This window comes from Sceloporus occidentalis, unplaced genomic scaffold (assembly GCF_023333645.1).
Source record: "Sceloporus occidentalis isolate IW3139 unplaced genomic scaffold, rSceOcc1.0.p SCAF_2, whole genome shotgun sequence".
Classification (NCBI taxonomy): domain Eukaryota; kingdom Metazoa; phylum Chordata; class Lepidosauria; order Squamata; family Phrynosomatidae; genus Sceloporus; species Sceloporus occidentalis.
In genome coordinates this window covers 55,173,503-55,192,001 of record NW_028316982.1, presented here as the reverse complement: position 1 = coordinate 55,192,001, position 18,499 = coordinate 55,173,503, and the positions used below count along the sequence as shown (strand labels likewise).

The 18,499-nt window shown below is 41.2% G+C and overlaps 1 protein-coding gene across 25 annotated transcripts in view; it reads right to left on the bottom strand.

Moving 5' to 3' along the window:
- The window catches only part of LOC149318339 (kinesin-like protein KIF1A), a 144,246-nt gene that overhangs the window by 95,303 nt on the left and 30,444 nt on the right, over nt 1-18,499 (bottom strand). For all 25 annotated transcript variants that reach the window (XM_089509462.1, XM_089509466.1, XM_089509468.1 and 22 more), the window contains exons 3-4: nt 5,621-5,697; nt 2,173-2,352 (exon numbers count right to left, since the gene is read on the bottom strand). In XM_089509462.1, coding sequence (XP_089365588.1) covers nt 2,173-2,352; nt 5,621-5,697 — 257 coding nt within the window. The remainder of the gene's footprint in view (nt 1-2,172; nt 2,353-5,620; nt 5,698-18,499) is intronic.

Sequence of the window (18,499 nt, the reverse complement as noted above, 5' to 3'; positions counted from 1 at the left end):
AATACAATTTCGATAACAGTATAAACATAAATGTCATTTAAAAAGCAAATAAACAATCTGTAAAGTTGAAGCATTAAACATTAATAGAAATTATAATATACAATCCATAAAACAGCAAAATATATCATTAAATGTCTGTCCCAGTCAGTTTCCAAAAGCCTGATGGCATACAAATGTTTTGAGTTGTCAATGGAGGGCAAGGACAGGGGTCCCCTAGGGAGGGAGTTCAAAAGACTGGGAGCAGCCACCAAGAAGGCCCTCCCCAGACAAACTGATAGGTTTAGTAAGAGATACACAAACACATTTCCCCCAGATCAAAGAAAACTGGGTCAAAGACTCCATAGGGGCAGGATCCCTTGGAAAAAAAATAAAAAGTTGAAGCAAATTCTGATAAAATTCACTACAATTGAATCACTTGGTGACATTTTTGAGAGAAATGACTAAGGACTCTTCCCAGTGAGCTTAAATCAAGACCAGCCCCCTCAACATTAGGAAGAATGAGGAGATCACCTTTGGAAGCAGCTTCTGAGAGGGCAGGTAGCAAGAGTGAGTTGTAGAGAACAGAACTCTATATCCAGTCCTGCTCTTAAGCATCCCTTTTCACTCTCATGTGTGTTAGAAGATGCTGTCCTGTCACCAGTGTTGGATAGCCAGTCCACATGTCTTCTATATGGGGAAAGTGGGGGCTAGGCTTGCCTTACCATCAGAAAGAGAGAGGCAACTGCCTCAAGTAGCACATTTTGAGGATTGTGGGGGGAAAACCCAGCAAATTCTGTTATACTATGTGTTTCTTTTATATTTTTACTGCCAGAGGTGGAAAGTGATACTGTGGGATTTTCTGTCTCTTTTGTTAAAATAATTCGGCTACTATATGCATTGACTTGGATGTGTGGAGTCATTATTTGCTACTTCATCTCAGGCAGAAAAAATATATTGGATAAGATGCTCTCCTGTCTTTCTTCTCAGGCAGCAAAAAGTTTTGTGCCAATCTTACCTTAGACCAAAGCTCATATTTCACCTGCTTACAAGGAGAACCTAGTTCATAGTTTTTTGTGGGTTTTTCGTGCTATGTGGAGTTTATTCCTGACATTTCGCCAACATCTGTGGCTGGCATCTTCAGAGAATGGTACCATTCAGTGGCTCTATAACCCTGGTGACATCTTTGCCATTCAATACAGAGAAATGTAAGGTACTGCACTTAGGACAGAAAAATGAAATGTACAGATATAGGATGGGGGACACCTGGCTGAACAAGACTACATGTGATAATGATCTAGGAGTCCAAGTAGACCATAAGTTGAACATGAGTCAACAGTGCGATGCGGCAGCTAACAAGACCAATGCGATTTTAGTTTGCATCAACAGAAGTATAGTCAAAAAGGACATTGAGAAACTGGGGCATGTCCAATGGAGGGCGACGAAAATTGTGAAGGGTCTGGAAACCATGCCCTATGAGGAACGACTTAGGGAGTTAGGAATGTTTAGCCTGGAGAAGAAAAGGTTAAGAGATGATATGATAGCCCTGTTTAAATATTTGAAGGGAGGTCATGTTGAGGAGGGAGCAAGCTTGTTTTCTGCTGCTACAGAGACTAGAACGTGGAACAATGGATACAAACTACAGGAAAAGAGATTCCACCTCAATATTAGGAGGAACCTCCTGACAGTAAGGGCTGTTCGACAGTGGAACAAACTCCCTCCGAGTGTAGTGGAGTCTCCTTCCTTAGAGGTCTTCAAACAGAGGCTGAATGGGGATGGGGATGCTTTGATTGTGATTTCCTGCATGGCAGAGAGTTGGATTGGATGGCCCTTACGGTCTCTTCCAACTCTAAGATTCTATGATTCTATGATTACAAAACTTCCTTTTGTGTGGGAACCAGTTACCCACTTCCTATTCCCTCCTGCTTCTTCTGGGTAGTTCGATCACTTTGGATAAAGTATCCCTGCCTTTCCATTTACTGAACTCTCCATACTAACTCACCTTCCACTAGGTGGTGGCACATCCCTCCCTTCAACCAAGAAGCCATAGGATTTTTGTGCTCTCTCTTTCCTTGTTGTTACTCCAGAACAACTACCTGCACTCCCCCAAATTTCATCCCCCTTTCCATCTCAAGCATGATTTTCTTGGGGCTGCTTGTTTGCTCACTTCTAGTTGCAAACTATTTTCATGATTACCTGGGGAATTATTCCTTGCTGGTCCTTTTCCTGTCTGCCCATCATGGTATATGATTTTCCAGCTCCAGTCTGTCCATAGGCAAAGATGCAGACATTGTAACCTTCAAAAGCATGCTGCAGCATCTCCTCTCCAATGTCCCGGTATACCTGCTTTTGAGAGGCATAGTTGATGTCGTCAGGCTATAAAGAAAGAAAAAGAAAAGGGGGCTTCATGATGAAGAAGACAGCTAACAAATGAGAAGAAGAGAAGAAGAATCTCCATTCCTATGGTAGTTTGTTTTAACTAGAGAGTTAGGCAGCAACATATTACCGTAGCCCCTGGCATTCACCCTTCTTCTCTGTAGCCTTGGTTCCCTTGGCTGAGATATCTATAGCAGTGAAGAAGCCCAAACAAAAAGCCTTGCCCTCCCTTCCATGCCCTCCCACTGCCTTGCTTGCCCTTTATGGGACTGGGTGGGTGGCAGCCAGGTGAGAGAGGCAATGGGAGAGGAAGGAAGGGTAGGCAGGGTAGTCACCACTACCCGTGGTAGTCCATTCCAGGCAACCACACTGGGTGATATCAACCCTAGTGTGATGCCACTGATTTTAACCAGGAACTATTCTGAAAGGTTACTGCAGATTCACATTAGAACTTGCTTTTGTTGTGATCTACAACATTTTCTCTGTGCTATTCTTTTTGCTATTATTTCTGAGTAATCTTGGAACAAAAGTAAATACTGAAGACAGTATAGTTTCCATATTGATATTTCCATGACTTTGGAGTGACTTTCCCCCAAACAAAGGTCGAGACTTTGATTAATCTGCATTATGGCATTACTGGATTATAAGATCTATACTTCCTGTGACTGACCACAAACCAAACTTGGCGTAGTAAAAAGCATTTTATAATACACTTAGTGGACCTCGTGCGCAGTCACAGGTCCTTGACCACATAAGCCTGACATTTAAAGTACTATTCATCTCCCAATTATCTTCTAAAGGTTCTGCTTCAGGGCTGTACCGATGGGGGGAAAGCAAAATCAAGGTAATAGATATCCTCCCCATGAAATTTTCCTTCTGTTCCTAAGCTTCAAGCATTGGAGAGAGTGAGACATTGAAAACTGATCACATCCAGCACTCAGCTATTTGTTCACGTTCCCTTGTTAACTTTGCCTGCCTAGAGTGTATCTCTGAATGCTCAACTAAAGTTTTAAGTTACTGCAATGCTAGAAATTTGGGGACTAGAGGAAAATGTAATGGGGAGAGCAGAATTCTTATTTGGGGTAATGTTCTCATCCCCCCCCCCCCCCAAGTCTGGGAAGAAGCTATATGTGTAGATCCTTTACATACTGAAAGACCTTCAAGTATTCAAAATGTTCAAAAGATCTACCCTTTTCCACTGTTTTATCTGATGTTTGAAGAATGTATATATGAAAAAAGTGGAAAAATATGGGTTACTATGTGATCTCAACTATTTTTACAGTACAGATAGACTGTGAGAATTGCTGGAACCACATGGTTCACACAAATGGTCTGTTGTACAGAACAGCCTCCAGGAAGTTGCACTGTAAGTAACCATCCCACCACAATTTGCATGTGGGCAACAGGTGTGTAAAATACCTCATAAAGTGAAGGAAACAAGTACAGAGCCTGAGTTGGGCAATATGTAGTCTATGGATGGTATCTATGTGTAACTATGGGCCCATTCTCACTTACCGGAAAATCTGTTTCCTGAACTGATTCCTGAAACCGGTTCTGAAAAAAACGTAGATCTGACTATGTTTGCGCCGTTTTCAGGAATCTGTTCAGGAATTGGCAAGTGGCAGGGGGCAGCTTGATTGCCCAGCCCATCTCTGGCCTCTCCTGGTCCTAAAATCCCCAGCCTAGCCTCCTTACCAGCTTCTTTGGCCACTGACCAGGTTCCCTGTGGCCTTTTTTAAAATTTCCCACAGCCGGGGAGGCCAGAAGGAGGTCACAGAAAAGCTGGGAGAAAGCCCAGAAAGAACTTGCAAGGCTTCCGGCTTCTCTGTGACCTCCTTCCGACCTCCCTGGGTGCGGGAAACTTAAAAGAAAGGCACAGGGAAGCCGGTCAGCGGCCAAAGAAGCAGGTAAGGAGGCTGGCCTGGGGATTTGGGGGCCAGGAGAGGCCAGGCCATGTCAGCTACCCCCCCCCCCCGCCAGGCCAGGCTGCCAGTGGAAACCAGGACAGATTGGAATCCGATTAGAATCCGCCTGGTTCCCACTTGGGCTGAATCGATTTATTTCTAAATAAATCTATTCAGCCCCCAAAACACCCCATTTTCCCAGCGTGAGTGAAATGGTCAAAAATGGTCAAAAAGCATGCCCCCCCTTTCTGAATCGATTTCTAAAATCAGATTCAGTGAGAACCATGCCCGTTTAACCCAGATCCTGATCCCAATTTAAACCTAGTCGGAACAAGACCTTTCATGCCTCCAGAATTTGATGGCATATCATACTTATAGATTTCAAAGGCAACAGGAGCAGAGGCCAATTAAAAGCAGATAATAATGTAATTAAAGCCAATTGCTTTGCTTTTTTGTTGCCACTGAACATCAGTGGTACAATTTTCTTCCTAACTTTGGCAGCAAGGAATGCAGACTTTGGTGGTAAGTGTGGGCTGGTGGTGGTTCTGGAACTGCTTAAATTAGCCCTGAGTTAGACCATGATAGATTTTAGCAAAGAAGAAATGTTCCTCTCAGCAATGTAGATTAAGGTACAGCAACATGTGAATTAGTGAGAAATGCTTATATCAAAATACAGAAAATACTAACAAAAGCATAGAAGAGAAGAGCTATATGCAGGGTATCACAGCCATTCCCTGGACAGCCATTCTCTTGCTCCTAATTTCCTTCCTCCATCCTGAAAAGGTATGGTTGCTTTTAACATCAGTGCCAAGTGGAGTTTTAGGAGATAGTTACTACTGGATGGGAAATAGGTACCTTGCATGCTCAAGGGGACTGGAATCTTTAATTTTTTGTTCTGGAGGGAGGAGATTGTGGTCTTCAATCATAATAAGATGAGCTCTAGAGAGATCACATTTCATATCGAAAGAAAGAAACGATCAGTGATGACATTGCACACCATGGCACAGTCTTAATGAATACCTGCAATGCTGGTTTTTTGTTGTTGTTGTTGTTGTTTATTTGTTTTTGTTTTTTGAGAACAGATTATGAGAGGAGGAGGAAGATCCCATGAACCCAACTGCAGAAATCTAAGAGTAGCTGAGTCATAGTTTTCCTGTTACTTGTCCATGAATTGCTTGTGATTACTCCTCAAAATTACTTCCCGTTTAGAATTCATTTACTGAAAAATTCTGCTGAATTATTTTTAGCTAGATATTTATTTGGAAACATCACACTACAGATTCAGAATTCAACCACAATAGTCAGCCAACTCAAAAAGAGTCCAGAGCAAATATATTCCCATTTGTGGGCTGGTATCTACTTACTGTTGTGTGAGACCAATAGGAATAGTCAAAGCTGAAACTTTTGGGTGTCTCCTTCGGCTGCTTCGGATTAATGATAGCTATAAAGAAGCAAAGGGGGGGCAAAATAAGACATGAGCAATCAGCAGTCAATATCTCCATATTGCAATAAATGAACTGCTTTGAAGCATACATACATAGGAAACGCTTAAATTAAGGTGATTTAGAACACACCTTCTGCTTGTGATGACTACAGGGAAACTCACACTTCATGTAACATCAGGACTGAGTCCCCAGGAATGGTCAGAAAGTACCACACAGAGTCCTTTTGGAACAAGTCATGTGGTCAATATTGTTGCAGACTTAGCAGAACAGAATAAACCAACAGCTTTAAGCAATACAGTATACAACTGCACTACCAAAATGCATAAACTGAGACAACTTTTACCCTTGTTGGCCTGACATTTTTAAAGACTGATCTCCTTTAGGCAAATGACTTGACAAACTGTGTTGCAGAGTTACCTCACAAACGACCTGACAAAGTAAGATACTGGGTGCTTACACACTATACAGTTACAGCACAATGTTATTAACTGTTGTTGTTACATGCCATCAACTCACCTCCCATTTATGGTGACACTATCATTGGGTTTTCATGCAAGATTTATTCAGAGGAGATTTTCCATTGCCTTCCTCTACATATAGGGTTGCCATAAGCCAGGACCTCCAAACCGGGACAAATGTAGGACAAAATTTTCAAATGTAGGACACTTTTTGTGTGTCCTACATTTGAAAAGGAGCCTCGCTGAGGCCAGGCTCCTTCTCCCCAGCCTGGCCCCCTCCATCAGCCACGGAGGTGGCCAGGCAGGGGAGAGGGGAGGGGGCCTCGCTGAGGCCAGGCTCCTTCTCCCCAACCTGGCCCCCTCCGTCAGCCACGGAGGCGGCCAGGCTGGGGAGAAGGGAGGGGGCCTCACTGAGGCCAGGCTCCCTCTCCCTGGCCTGGTCCCCTCCGTCAGCCATGGAGGCGGCCAGGCCAGGGAGAGAAGGGGCAGGAGGACCCCCGCCCCCTTCCTTCCCTCCCCGCGGCTGCAGACAGCCGTGGCCTCCATCGCGGGGGGGCGGGGTCCCGGGACAAAGGCCAAACCGGGGCGGGACCGTGCAGACCCGCCCCAACCTAGGAAAGTCCTGCCCCCAGGCGGGATATGGCAACCCTATCTACATATAACCTACAGCACCTGATATTACTTGGTAGTCTCCCCTCCACGTATTAATGAGGCCTGACCCTGCTTATCTTCTGAGATCAGAGAGATTCTGGTGCCTTCAGAGTATTTAGACAGGCAATTATAACACTGTATTCCACTTTAAGTGTCATTGCTGCATCCTATGGACTCCTGGGGCTTTTAGTTTGATGAAACACTAGGCCACTCTCACTGATATTTATAACCATTCCTCCCTAAACTGCAAATCACACGGAATGGAGCCATGGCTGTTAAAATGGAACATAGCTATAATTAATGTAAATTAGCGCAATATAAAAGTGCCCACTAGATCTATGGAGCAGTGGGCACGGGAGAAGCTGTGGTACAGTACTTTCCTCGGAACACATCCATACCCCCAACCACAATATTTTCTAATTTATCTCCTAAAACATTTCTCCTATAATTGTGAACATATGCCTACTGGTGAACCATTAAACCCTAAACATTCTATAAAACTGTTGTGAGTGTCCATTTGAATTATTTCTACTGACCTATCTGATACCCTTAAAGGCTTTAGTCCCATCTTGACTTTAGGTGTCACAAATTATCAATATATTCTTCCTTATTATACAGCTCCAGCCATGTTTATAACAATGAACTTGGACTGGACCATTCTAACCATTTGGGTTTCACTCCATTTTCCAACCTTAAATTCAGTTTGTACCATTTCTCCATCAGTCTGAAAATCCTTATCACCTCTGCATAAGCATTTTTGTGCACTTCTTAGACAATTTCCTCTATGTGTTTTTGCATACAAATTTCCTTGAACTATGTGATTTCATAGGTTATTTTCACTGATATATGCACTGTTGTACATCTTCCTAATATACACATTTTGGTATACCTTTTATTGTGGAGATTAAATAAATGCAATTCCATCTCAGTCACATTTTGGAGCAGGAAGTGTAAATAAGATATGTTTATATCAAAATTGAACTGAACATATATTCTCATCTATGCCACAAATACACTGAAATATTCCTACATGTGATAAAGGAAAACGGGTACAATTATGGAGAAATGTCACCTGACAGATGCCATGAGGGGAGAAGGTTTGGCACAAATTAAAATATAGGTAGGCAGGGAAGGAAAGCTTCCCCATATCAAGGAGAACATAAAATTAGTATTAAGGAAATTCTGGAAGGAGGAAAGATGACGAATACTCTTGTGTAGAGTGAAACAGAATGTATGTGGTTTGGTTGTAGTTTGCATACCACTTTTAGCCAATGCTAAATATCTAAAATGAGAATATTGAGGCTTTAATCTTTGTGGAAGGTGAGCAGAGTTGTAATTGCTTGGTGATGAAAGAAAAGCATCCTACACATCCTAACATGCTCACAGGTACTTTTATTTAACATATTTTTGCTTACAGTTGAGTATATATACATACAAATGTCCCTATGCATCCATCAATTAGCACATGCACATTTTATGCATCATGGGTCTATGCCCTGAAACATTTTTCATTAATTCATTCATTCATTCATCTCCCACCTTTCTTCCATGCATGGGACTCTAAACAGCTTAAAGTAAATAAAATAAAATAAAATAAATTTTAAAGAAAGCACAGTTGAAACATAAAATGAACATGGGGTGAAAAACTAAAAAGACAGTTTAAAGCATGCCTTTCCCACAAAAGAATATATATAACACCTGCCTAGTTAACATCCCTTCTGCAGAAGTGAGGTTAGTTGCCAAAGGATTGCCCAAATAAAATGATATTTGCCTGGCAATGGAGCCTCCCTCGGAAGGAGGTTACAACCCTTGGAGTGGCCAACGAGAAAGCCCTTGGTTGTCAGTAACTACAAATGCCCCAATTTATGCACTGCTGCATTTATAGAAAGAAATGGAGCAAATATACAGCGGAGTGTTAGTCCTTTCTAGCAGGAAATTCTACCCATTATTCAAATACGGTCTCTCTATATAAGTGAGATGACAGAAGAAGGGCCATTGACACATAGCCATGATGTAAGGTACTCAGAGGTAATTGCTAGACAAAACTGACAGCCAACACAGGGAGGTCAGTGGTTTGTGCATCAATTACTTGGGTTAGATCCACAGGCACAGCTATGACGAGTCTCTCCCACACACGTCAAAAACAGCAAGTGGCAGAGTGTCCTTAATGTCATCCAGTCACCTTTAAAAATTCGACTGGAAAGCTACTGTCATTGTACACAGCTGGTTAGCTGTCTCACATAATACTGCCTCATAGAAGAACCTTGACTAGGCAAAGGCAGGAAGATGCTCTGACCATTCCCACCCTCTCATAATTCCTGCCCTACTTTCGCTGTGTTTTCAGCAGTAATTCTTCCCTCTCTGGCATTTCAGAACAGCATTTTTTTTGAGTAATAAAAATAAATGCAAGTTCTTTTCCTGGTTTTCTGACTGTGTAAAAACAAAGTGGCAATCTTCGGTAGATTGCATGCATGGCACACTCATGTCGGAAAGGAATTATCTTCACTTGCTAGAACAGTGGATGTACTGAAATTGCCCTCCTGTACTAAAAAGGTTAAGTGAAACAGGAGCTATGGCTTGTTTCAAAAATGAGATCACTAATACAAAATAAATAGCAATTAGACACAAGAATTCTGGAAAGGGTGGTTGGGTGAGTGTGGGTGGATGGATGGATGGATGGATGGATGGATGGATGGATGGATGGATGGATGGAGGATTCATTGGGCATATCTATATGTATAAAGTGATTCTTATCATGTTTCAAGATGACAAGTGCCCAGGCAAGTGCAACTCTAAGGACCTTATCACACGGAGGCACTTACCGTGGGTAAAATGCTTGCAAAACACTCCTAAACTGTTTCAGAAGCGCAAAGGTGTGATCATCCATCGCGCTTCTCAAACATCACTGAAGCATCCCACTTCTTTTCCGTTGAGAAAGCATTCATGGAGAAGCCATTTTTTGAATAACGGGAGCTTTGACAACAGAAGAAAAGCAGGACGCCTCAATGATGTCTGAGAAGTGCAACAGATGAACACACCTTCACACTTCTGAAACAGTTCAGAGATGTTTTACCCACGGTAAGGCTCCATGTGGTAAGGTCCATGGTAAAGAGAAGAAGCAATGGAGAATCGGCAAGCAAGGAATGCTATGCAATGCCAAACATAGTTTATGGAAAAGTTGTTTTGCAGCACAGAAACTGCCTTGACTATGCTAATTTATAACTAGCTGTAGTTCAGAATAGCTTGCTTAACTTCGCTTTTAAGACAGGTCATGCCCTTGCCTGTGTTTTTGTTGCTACTATTTCAGTCTATGAAGTCCTGATGAATGAACTGGCTCATCCTTCAACTCTATCTCTTCAAGTCTACATGTGTTGGTCTGGGCTCTACTTTCATGGCAGCCTCCTCTGGCTCTTTTATCTGTGCTCACCCCTTCACCTTCTGAGGAGTTCTCTGGGTAAGGCATGACAATTCTGGCCTCACTCACTACCGGTTTTGTTCCTGCCCATTGCTGGCATACACCCCCAATAGGTTACTCCTAAGCAAGAGGTAGATATTTTGCAGAGCTTGGGGAACTACAGCACACCACTGCAATCACTATTTTGGGCAACTGGAAATGATAAGCCCTGCTAAATCAGGGCAAAGATGGCTCTAGTTCAGCATTTTGTTCACACAATGGCTAACCAGTTGCCTATAGGAAGCCAATATGCAGTCAATGGTACTCTGTCATTCAATATGCCACTTCAGTCCTGGGAAATGGCTTCACAAAGGAACAGGGATGTCTGCCGATTGTGTGCAATTTTGTAGGGATGGCATTTTCAGTTTGGGACACCTAAAATCAAATCAAGCTGAAGTAGGTTAATTCTAAATCTAGATGGCAATGTGATAAAGGAAAAGAACAACTAGGCCCAGGCCTAAGCTAACCACACAAGCAAACAAGGTTACCCATCCATGCAACATGATGAAATTTGCTTCAGGCAACACCATGATGACATGGTGGGGTTGGAGATAAATTAAGGCAGGAACTAGCATCTGGATATAGTGCAATAAGTCCCTTTATGGTGGCTCCAGAGCATGAGTAAATGTGGCCCATACAACTCCAAAACCACTTTTCACAGTTCCTGAAGCCCTCCAGGAGACGGCAAAAGGCTTCAGAGCCCCTTCCATTTTTTTAAAAAAATGCATTGGCCAATATCTTGGCCAAAAATGCCCTCCACAAATGCCTTCCCACCACAACCCATTTTTTTAAGGACACACGTTAAATCCTGTGTAATCTGGGAGATGTGGTCTGGGACCTTTTGTATCATAAAAGATGCTGAAATACAACTCTCAGCCCAACCAGCTGGGATAGTAAAAAAAATCTTGGGGTGGCCCTATGAACCCCCCACATTAACTTTTTCCTTTACTAAGTGGTTCATCATGTCCAGTAAAGTTGTGTGGGAAAGTATACATTTAATTTTAATAAGATGCATCCTAGTTACCTGCTTCTACACAAAAAACATTTATGTGAATTTTTTTTTAAAAGAGTACAGTTCCCTTTTTAAGAGTACAGTCAGCCCTTCTTATACATGAATTTCTTATACACGGATTCAAGCGTCCACGGTTTGAAAAGGTGCAAAAAAAGTATAAATTTCAAATATCAAACCTTGATTTTCCATTTTTTATAAGGGACACCATTTTGCTACATCATTATATGTAATGGGACTTGAGCATACACGGATTTTGTTATCCATGGGGGATCTTGGAACCAAACCCCAGCGTATAACAAGGGTCCACTGTACGACTACCCGAATCCTCCAGCCAGCATGGACTTGCTGGCTGGGGGACCCCAGGAGTTATAGTTAAAAAGAAAAGTTTTCCACGATATGTTCTAGGGAGACAGAACATGCATTATCTTTATAATTTAGAGACATAGCAATAGCCAGTACATTTCTATACCACTTATCAGTACACTTAAGCACTCCATTTACAATGTGTAAGCTAACTGCCCCCAACAAGCTGGGTACTCAGTTTAGCAACCTCAGGAGGATGCCAGGCTGAATCAACCCAGTAGCCCCTGGCTGATTTTAAACTCACAATCTTGTGGCTAGTGAGTGAGTGGCTGAAGTACAGGCATTTAATCACTGTGCTACCAGGATTCAAACTACATAGCCATAAAGGGGGCAAACTGCCCCTTTGCGCCAGCTTGGGGATGGTGTCTGAGTGCGGCGCTTACACACCTCAAATAGGAGCAGCTATAGTTTGAGTCCTGAGCCACCAGGATTGAAACTACACAACAAACTACCATTCCCAGAATTCCATAATCTTGAGCCAGGGCAGTTAAAGCAGTGTCAAACTGGATTATTTCTGCAGTGTGGATGCAGCCAGAGAAAGCTGGGCTATAAGGCAGGAAAAGGCTAAGTACAATGAAGCTTTCCCATTTGAGGAGTCTTCACTACCTGAACTTTAGTTCTAATAACACTTTCACCTCTTGATCCTATAAGCAATTGTTAACAGTAAAACAAAACAAATAGCTGGGAGTTCAGTAAAAGCAATTTAAGCACTCAAAATTTGCCTCCAAATGCAACCTATATGTGGTTTAACATTCTGCACCATTTTTCTCCTCCGATGCGGAGAATGTTGCCATGACAATTGATGCACTGAGACTAGCTTACTCTGTCATTCCTCTTTAATTGTTTGCTGCCTTTTAAAATGAAAAGCGCACCAAACAGAAACATAGGCAGGAAATAATGGTGAGCCTAAAAATAACAATTCCATAATTTTAAGCGTCATTCAAATGACCTTCCCAAATAAGAAGATGGTGCTGAATGAAGAATTAAATTCTTAAACAGGCAGCTAATTTGCCATTCAAATCAGGAGAATTAATCATGAAAGCTTGATGATGCCAAGAAGAGGTTAGTTCTCAGGGAAAGGAAGCAAAAAGAAAATCAAAGGGGGGGAAAGGCACATGCAGATTGAAGAAGAAGAAGACATGCAAAGGCAGCAATAACTGAGAGCTAATGATTACTGTGTTATTTTCACATTCATGTCTACAAGTACCAAAGTAGGACTATAGATGGAAGGAATTATTATAGACAGTCTCTCTGTGTGTGTTGTGTGCCTTGAAGTCCTTTCTGACTTGTGGCAACTCTAAGGTGGTTTTCCATGGCTAAACTGGAAATTGAATCCTGATCTCCAAAGTCGTAGTCCAACATTCAAACATTACATCATGAACAGTCTACCACCAGACATGGACGTAGCCGGGGGGGGGGGGGGGTTCTGGGGGTTCGGACCCCCCCCTTCCATTAGAAAAATGAATGGTGTGTGCTGCTGCGCCACCGCACTCAAGCCCCATTATAATGGTGGCACTTAGTCTGGACCCCCCCCCTTCCTAAAATCCTAGCTACGTCCCTGCACCAGAAAATGCATTTGTCATTACCACTTTCCCCTGCAAATCCACAATTCTTGTGGCAGACAGAGCCGGTCCCCCAATTTGATCTTGTCTCCTGTTAGCAGAGGCACCCACAAAGGGTAGCATGCACCTCTCATTTGCCTTATGAAGACACGGCTGAAAAATCAATGCCTGCTTGATACACAGAAACTAGAAGGTACTGATAACACTTGAAGCCCTTACCTCACAGTCTAAGGCATTGGCCATTAATAATGGCTCTCCTGCTAGTAAACACACAACCAGTATTTTCAATTCCTGGGATCTTTGTGTGTGTGCGTGCGCACACACACACATGCATGTCCATCCATACACACATTACAATGTGATGTGGATATGTTGCCCAATAGAATCTTTCAAAGGAACATATCCTGTGTGACGTGTTAATAGAAGATTAATTTCCATGCCTTAGCCAGGATTTGAGAGTTCCTAAATTATCTGAAATGAGAGACAAGTCTTTCACAGTTTTTCTTGTGGTTCAGAGCATACAATGTGAAAACTCTGACCCAATAAATTCAGAGCAATTACATCTGAACAGTGGTTTGAGAGAAACACTGGGGCATATGCATGCCACTACAGTGACTTTCTCCATCACATTCTATGCATCTAAATGGACACAACACACTGTACTTATCCTTTATACACCACACCATCAATGACACATATTTTTATGGATATATGGTATTTGTGCCAACCACTCCTGAAAAAAGGAGCACCAGTTAGACAAGTATATTTTAATTGACTGTAGTTTGTCTGTAGAAATCTTCACTGATTCCAGTGGCTCCTAGTACCCAATGCCAGAGAGAGCAACAAGATCCTCACAAGTGACTTTTCATTAAAAACAAAAACAAATGACAGAGTATGTGTCTTTTTTTGTCATGTGTTGACGCACTGAGTCTTTTGACCAAGGATGCTTAGAGAACAAACACAAAGGCAATCACAGTACCATTCCAAATTTAACTCCTGTGGGGGAGGAGAAAATGTCATCAATATATCAGGAGCTTTTGAGAACTCAATTCTAATGTAGAGAGCTGCATGCTTCGCTTTGCATATTGCTTTATCACAAAATGATAACCTAAGATGCATAACCTATACAGAGAGACACCAAAAATGTTTCTATGTATAAGTTATGCATCTTAGGTTATCATTATTTGTGGAAGAGGAAAGCATGGAATTGTTAAGAGATGAAACAAGAGGAGAAAAATAAGTGCCCAGCAGCCCTATTTAGTGGAAAGAAAGGATATACATGTAACATGCTCATATATAATTAATAATAATTAAGACAAGATGCATATTTAACTACACATGTCTCTCTATTGGTAATATTATTTGCCCAAACACTGGTCTGTCTATGCTTTTGTTGTTTTATAGCCTTGGTCAGATTATGCTAATGTGTCATTCCAATTAAGGACAATGGATGAGATTTCCCAAAAGCTTGCCAACTACTTCTTTAATGAGTGGCTTAATTTCTTACACATCTGCCCTGGATAAAAAGGTCTGACTCTTGCAAACAGCACAGCTGGGGAATTAACTCTACCTATAGCAGTAGATTCTGTAAAAGCTGGAGGAAATGAAGCAAACAAAACTCTTTTCTGATGTCTTTGTTCATTCCTCCTCCCTAAATTAATGATAAGCCTTCCTGTAAAGAGCTGTCAGTTGCTTAGGGAACTGCCTTAGGGTATCATGTTGGCAAGTGTGCCCATCAAAGCAAATGCAGTGTGAACCAAGTAATAGCTTGAATAGCAGGAAAGCCAACAGAATAAGAAACACAGAGTTATTGTATTTACCAGGTCAAAAAACCTTCAAAATACAAAAGAGAGAGAGAGAGCACTTTCGAGTTACACTCTCCCCTGCCTTGAAAAAACAAATTCACAATTTCACCTTTGTTCTAATAGTTTTTCTGTTAAGCATTTGATGTTCAGTCTTATCATTCTCCTAATGTTGTAGTCATTCTCCCAGGCTTTGAAATGTATATTTTAAAATTGTAATTTATTATGTTATATATATATATTCCATCCTGTTTTTCGTCAAGAGCCCTGGAAAGTTTGGTGAGCAGCAATATGTAAATTCTTCAACAAAACAAATTATGGAGAACCAACGAACTGCTATATCCAGGTGGGGGAGAAGAAGATGCCCAGTTCCCCAGAAAACTATACAGTTGTTTCAAGATTGACCTAGCTTAGATCTAAGGTTTTGCAAGCTGACCAGTCAAGATGTCAGGTTTGAATTATTTCAGCTTAGGTGGATTTCTTAACTTCTAATTTTTTTTCATCTTTCTTCTTTCAACCATCTAAAATACAGAAAGCTAAGAATTTGTGATTTTCCTCACCTCAGGCCTTCAATTAACATCATGCTGTGAAGAGAAATGAACCTGTATCTCCAACAAACTGTTGGGAATAATGGGAACTGTTATAGAAAGAATCAGGCAAATGGTACAAAATTCCAACAGTGGGAGCAGGGGACCTTAAATAGGAAGCTAAGGGGAATGGCTCATGGTCTTCGAAGTCTCTGTACTAATGCACAGAGCATGGAAGGTAAGATGAACTTGAACTCCTAACACAGCAAAGCAAATATAGAGATGAGCCTTATGACTGGAATGTAGTAATAGACGGGTATAACCTGTTTCAGAGAATCAGACCAAACAGGAAAGGATAGGGCATAGTATTAAATGTCAAGAATGATTACACCTGTGAAAAGATCCATGACTTAAACTTTGGAAGCCAGGTTGAGAGCAGCTGGGTAAAAATTAAAGGGAAGAGAAACAACAGAGTTGTTATTGTGGGGGCCTACTACAGACCCCCAAAGCCAGACTGAGGACATGGATGATATTTTCCTGGAACAGATGATCTCACATTCAATAAGGAGAGATATAGTACTAATGTGGGATTTCTACTATCCTGATACTTGCTTGAAGTCAAACTCTATTAAAAATGTAAGGTCAAACAAATTCCTCACTTGCCTTACAGATAACTTCATTGACAAATAAGTGGAAGAGATAACTATAGGTTCAGCTATTTTAGATCTGATCCTAACCAACAGTGATGTCCTGAATAAAGGGATGGAAGTGGCAGGATCCTTAGGAGGGAATGCTCATGTTCTCCTGTAGTTTGTTATACAGTGGAAATGTTGGGCCCATCTTCAAAAAGGGGGGAAATTATGGCTCCGTTAGCCTGACATCAATACCAGGAAAGGTTCTAGAGCAGATCATTAAACAGAAAGTCTGTAAGCATTTAGAAATGAATGCCATAATTGCAAAAAATCTACAGTGGTTTCTGAAAAGCAAGTTATGCCAGACTAATCATATCTCCTTTTCTGATAAAATTACCAGTTTGGTAGATGAAGGGAATGCTGTGGATGCAGTATATTTTGACTTCAGTAAAGCCTTCAACAAAGCCCCTCATGATATTCTGGCAAACAAGCTAATAAAAAGTGACCTAGACACTAAAACATAGCTATCACATTCAGACAACTTCTGGGAATTTATCAGATTTTCTTTTAAATCCATAACATCTTGTGGTGCTGAAATCTAATGACCAGAGATTTTACTGTGTGATCAGAAATATTTTTGTTCATCTTGAAACTATTTTTCTCCTTCAGTTGACAACCTCTTGCCAAATGTCATAATTGGGGGGAGGGGGGAACATTATGGAAGAATGCTACTATTGTTATTTCCATTTCCAAATCAAATCCTAACTTGTTTTGAATTTTAAAAAATAAGAGATGGTGTAAAACTACTGTTATTTGCAGGCGGATCAAATAGTAGTAGTGTCATGGGACAATGTTCTAACCCAATACAAAGTCTCTAATGAGGAAAAGATCCTCCAGTGAAGGACTGATCTTTGTGCCAGCCATCCTACAGACAACCAGAATATGTCACTTGGATGCTGCAGTGGTCCTTGAATCTTAATTTGCCAAATGTGACACACCATCTACTGTTTGTTTTTTTAATCCACTGCTCTATTGCAAAAGTAGTAGCAGCAGGGATTTATAACTTATTCTACTGAATGGTGCCAATGTATGTTAGCTCCTTGATTAGCAGAATTTCTGCCAGTTCTAAGATGAAGGCGGGGGGAGTCCTGTGCCATATTTCACCCAATGTAGAAATACAATTTAGTTAGTGTTACCACTGCACTATATAACCAAGATGTACCAGCTTGCCTAGTGTCTCCCTTCAGAGAATATGTCATAGCATTGCAGCACCAGCACACTTTATACCATATTTTCCTGGTTTACGTATACTGCTGGAGTGAACATTTGTATGTGAACTCTTTATAGCTGTTTATGCATGGTTACGTCCATCTTTGATGTGTACTATTTTCAGACACAATCAAAAAACATAGTCATCAATGTGTTCCAAAAGGAAGGGCAGCCATTTAATTAGTTGCTATATATACTGCTCTTGATTCCTAGTTGTTGAACCTCAAGTGTCTTGTGAGTTCACAAATTCTCTTTGGACTTGTTCTGAACTGGAAGTGCTCCAAGTTTAATGCTGTGGTTTCTTCAAGCTTTCTCCAATGTATGTCTTCAGCTTGGTGGTGTCAAGAGACTTCAACATTTTGACCCTTGAACATATCCTGAATATCTATCTATTCTGTTTCAGATTATGGACAGAATGCTTTCTTTGAGGACCAGTCCAAAGATTTCTAGATTTGTTTTGTTTTTCATTTGCATCCCTCTTTCACCACAGGTGTTCCTATTACTAATAATAATAATAATAATAATAATAATAATAATAATAATCTGCCTTTCTCCCAGAACTGGGACTCAGGGCAGCTAAGACAATACAGCTAAAAACATACAAAAGATAAACATTAAAATAATTTGCATGTAGAGAAATCTTGTAGCACCTTTGAGACTAATTGAAAGAAAGAAGTTGGCAGCATGAGCTTTCGTAGACTTCAGTTTACTTCCTCAGATGCATTTAGTGAAGTGGAAACCAGGGATATTCGTATATGTGCCATTGATATGTGAGCATGGCAATTCAAATTCAAAATCCTTTGTGTATGAAATAGCAAGTCCAGTTTTAACACTGGTCATTAGTGAAGAAAGATATTGGAAACTGACCAGTCTGTATGGAAATGAAGAGGCAAGACCAGATTGGCTTTGGAAACTAGCCTATAGGTGGGGAGAATAAAGGAGTGTAGGACTCCTCTCTGAGGATGGGGTCAGATAGTGTTGAAATGTGTGTAGTTAGCCAGAAAGCCATTATCCCTGTTCAAGCAATTGCTGAGGGACTGTAGTTCATGGATGAATTCCAGTTCTGCT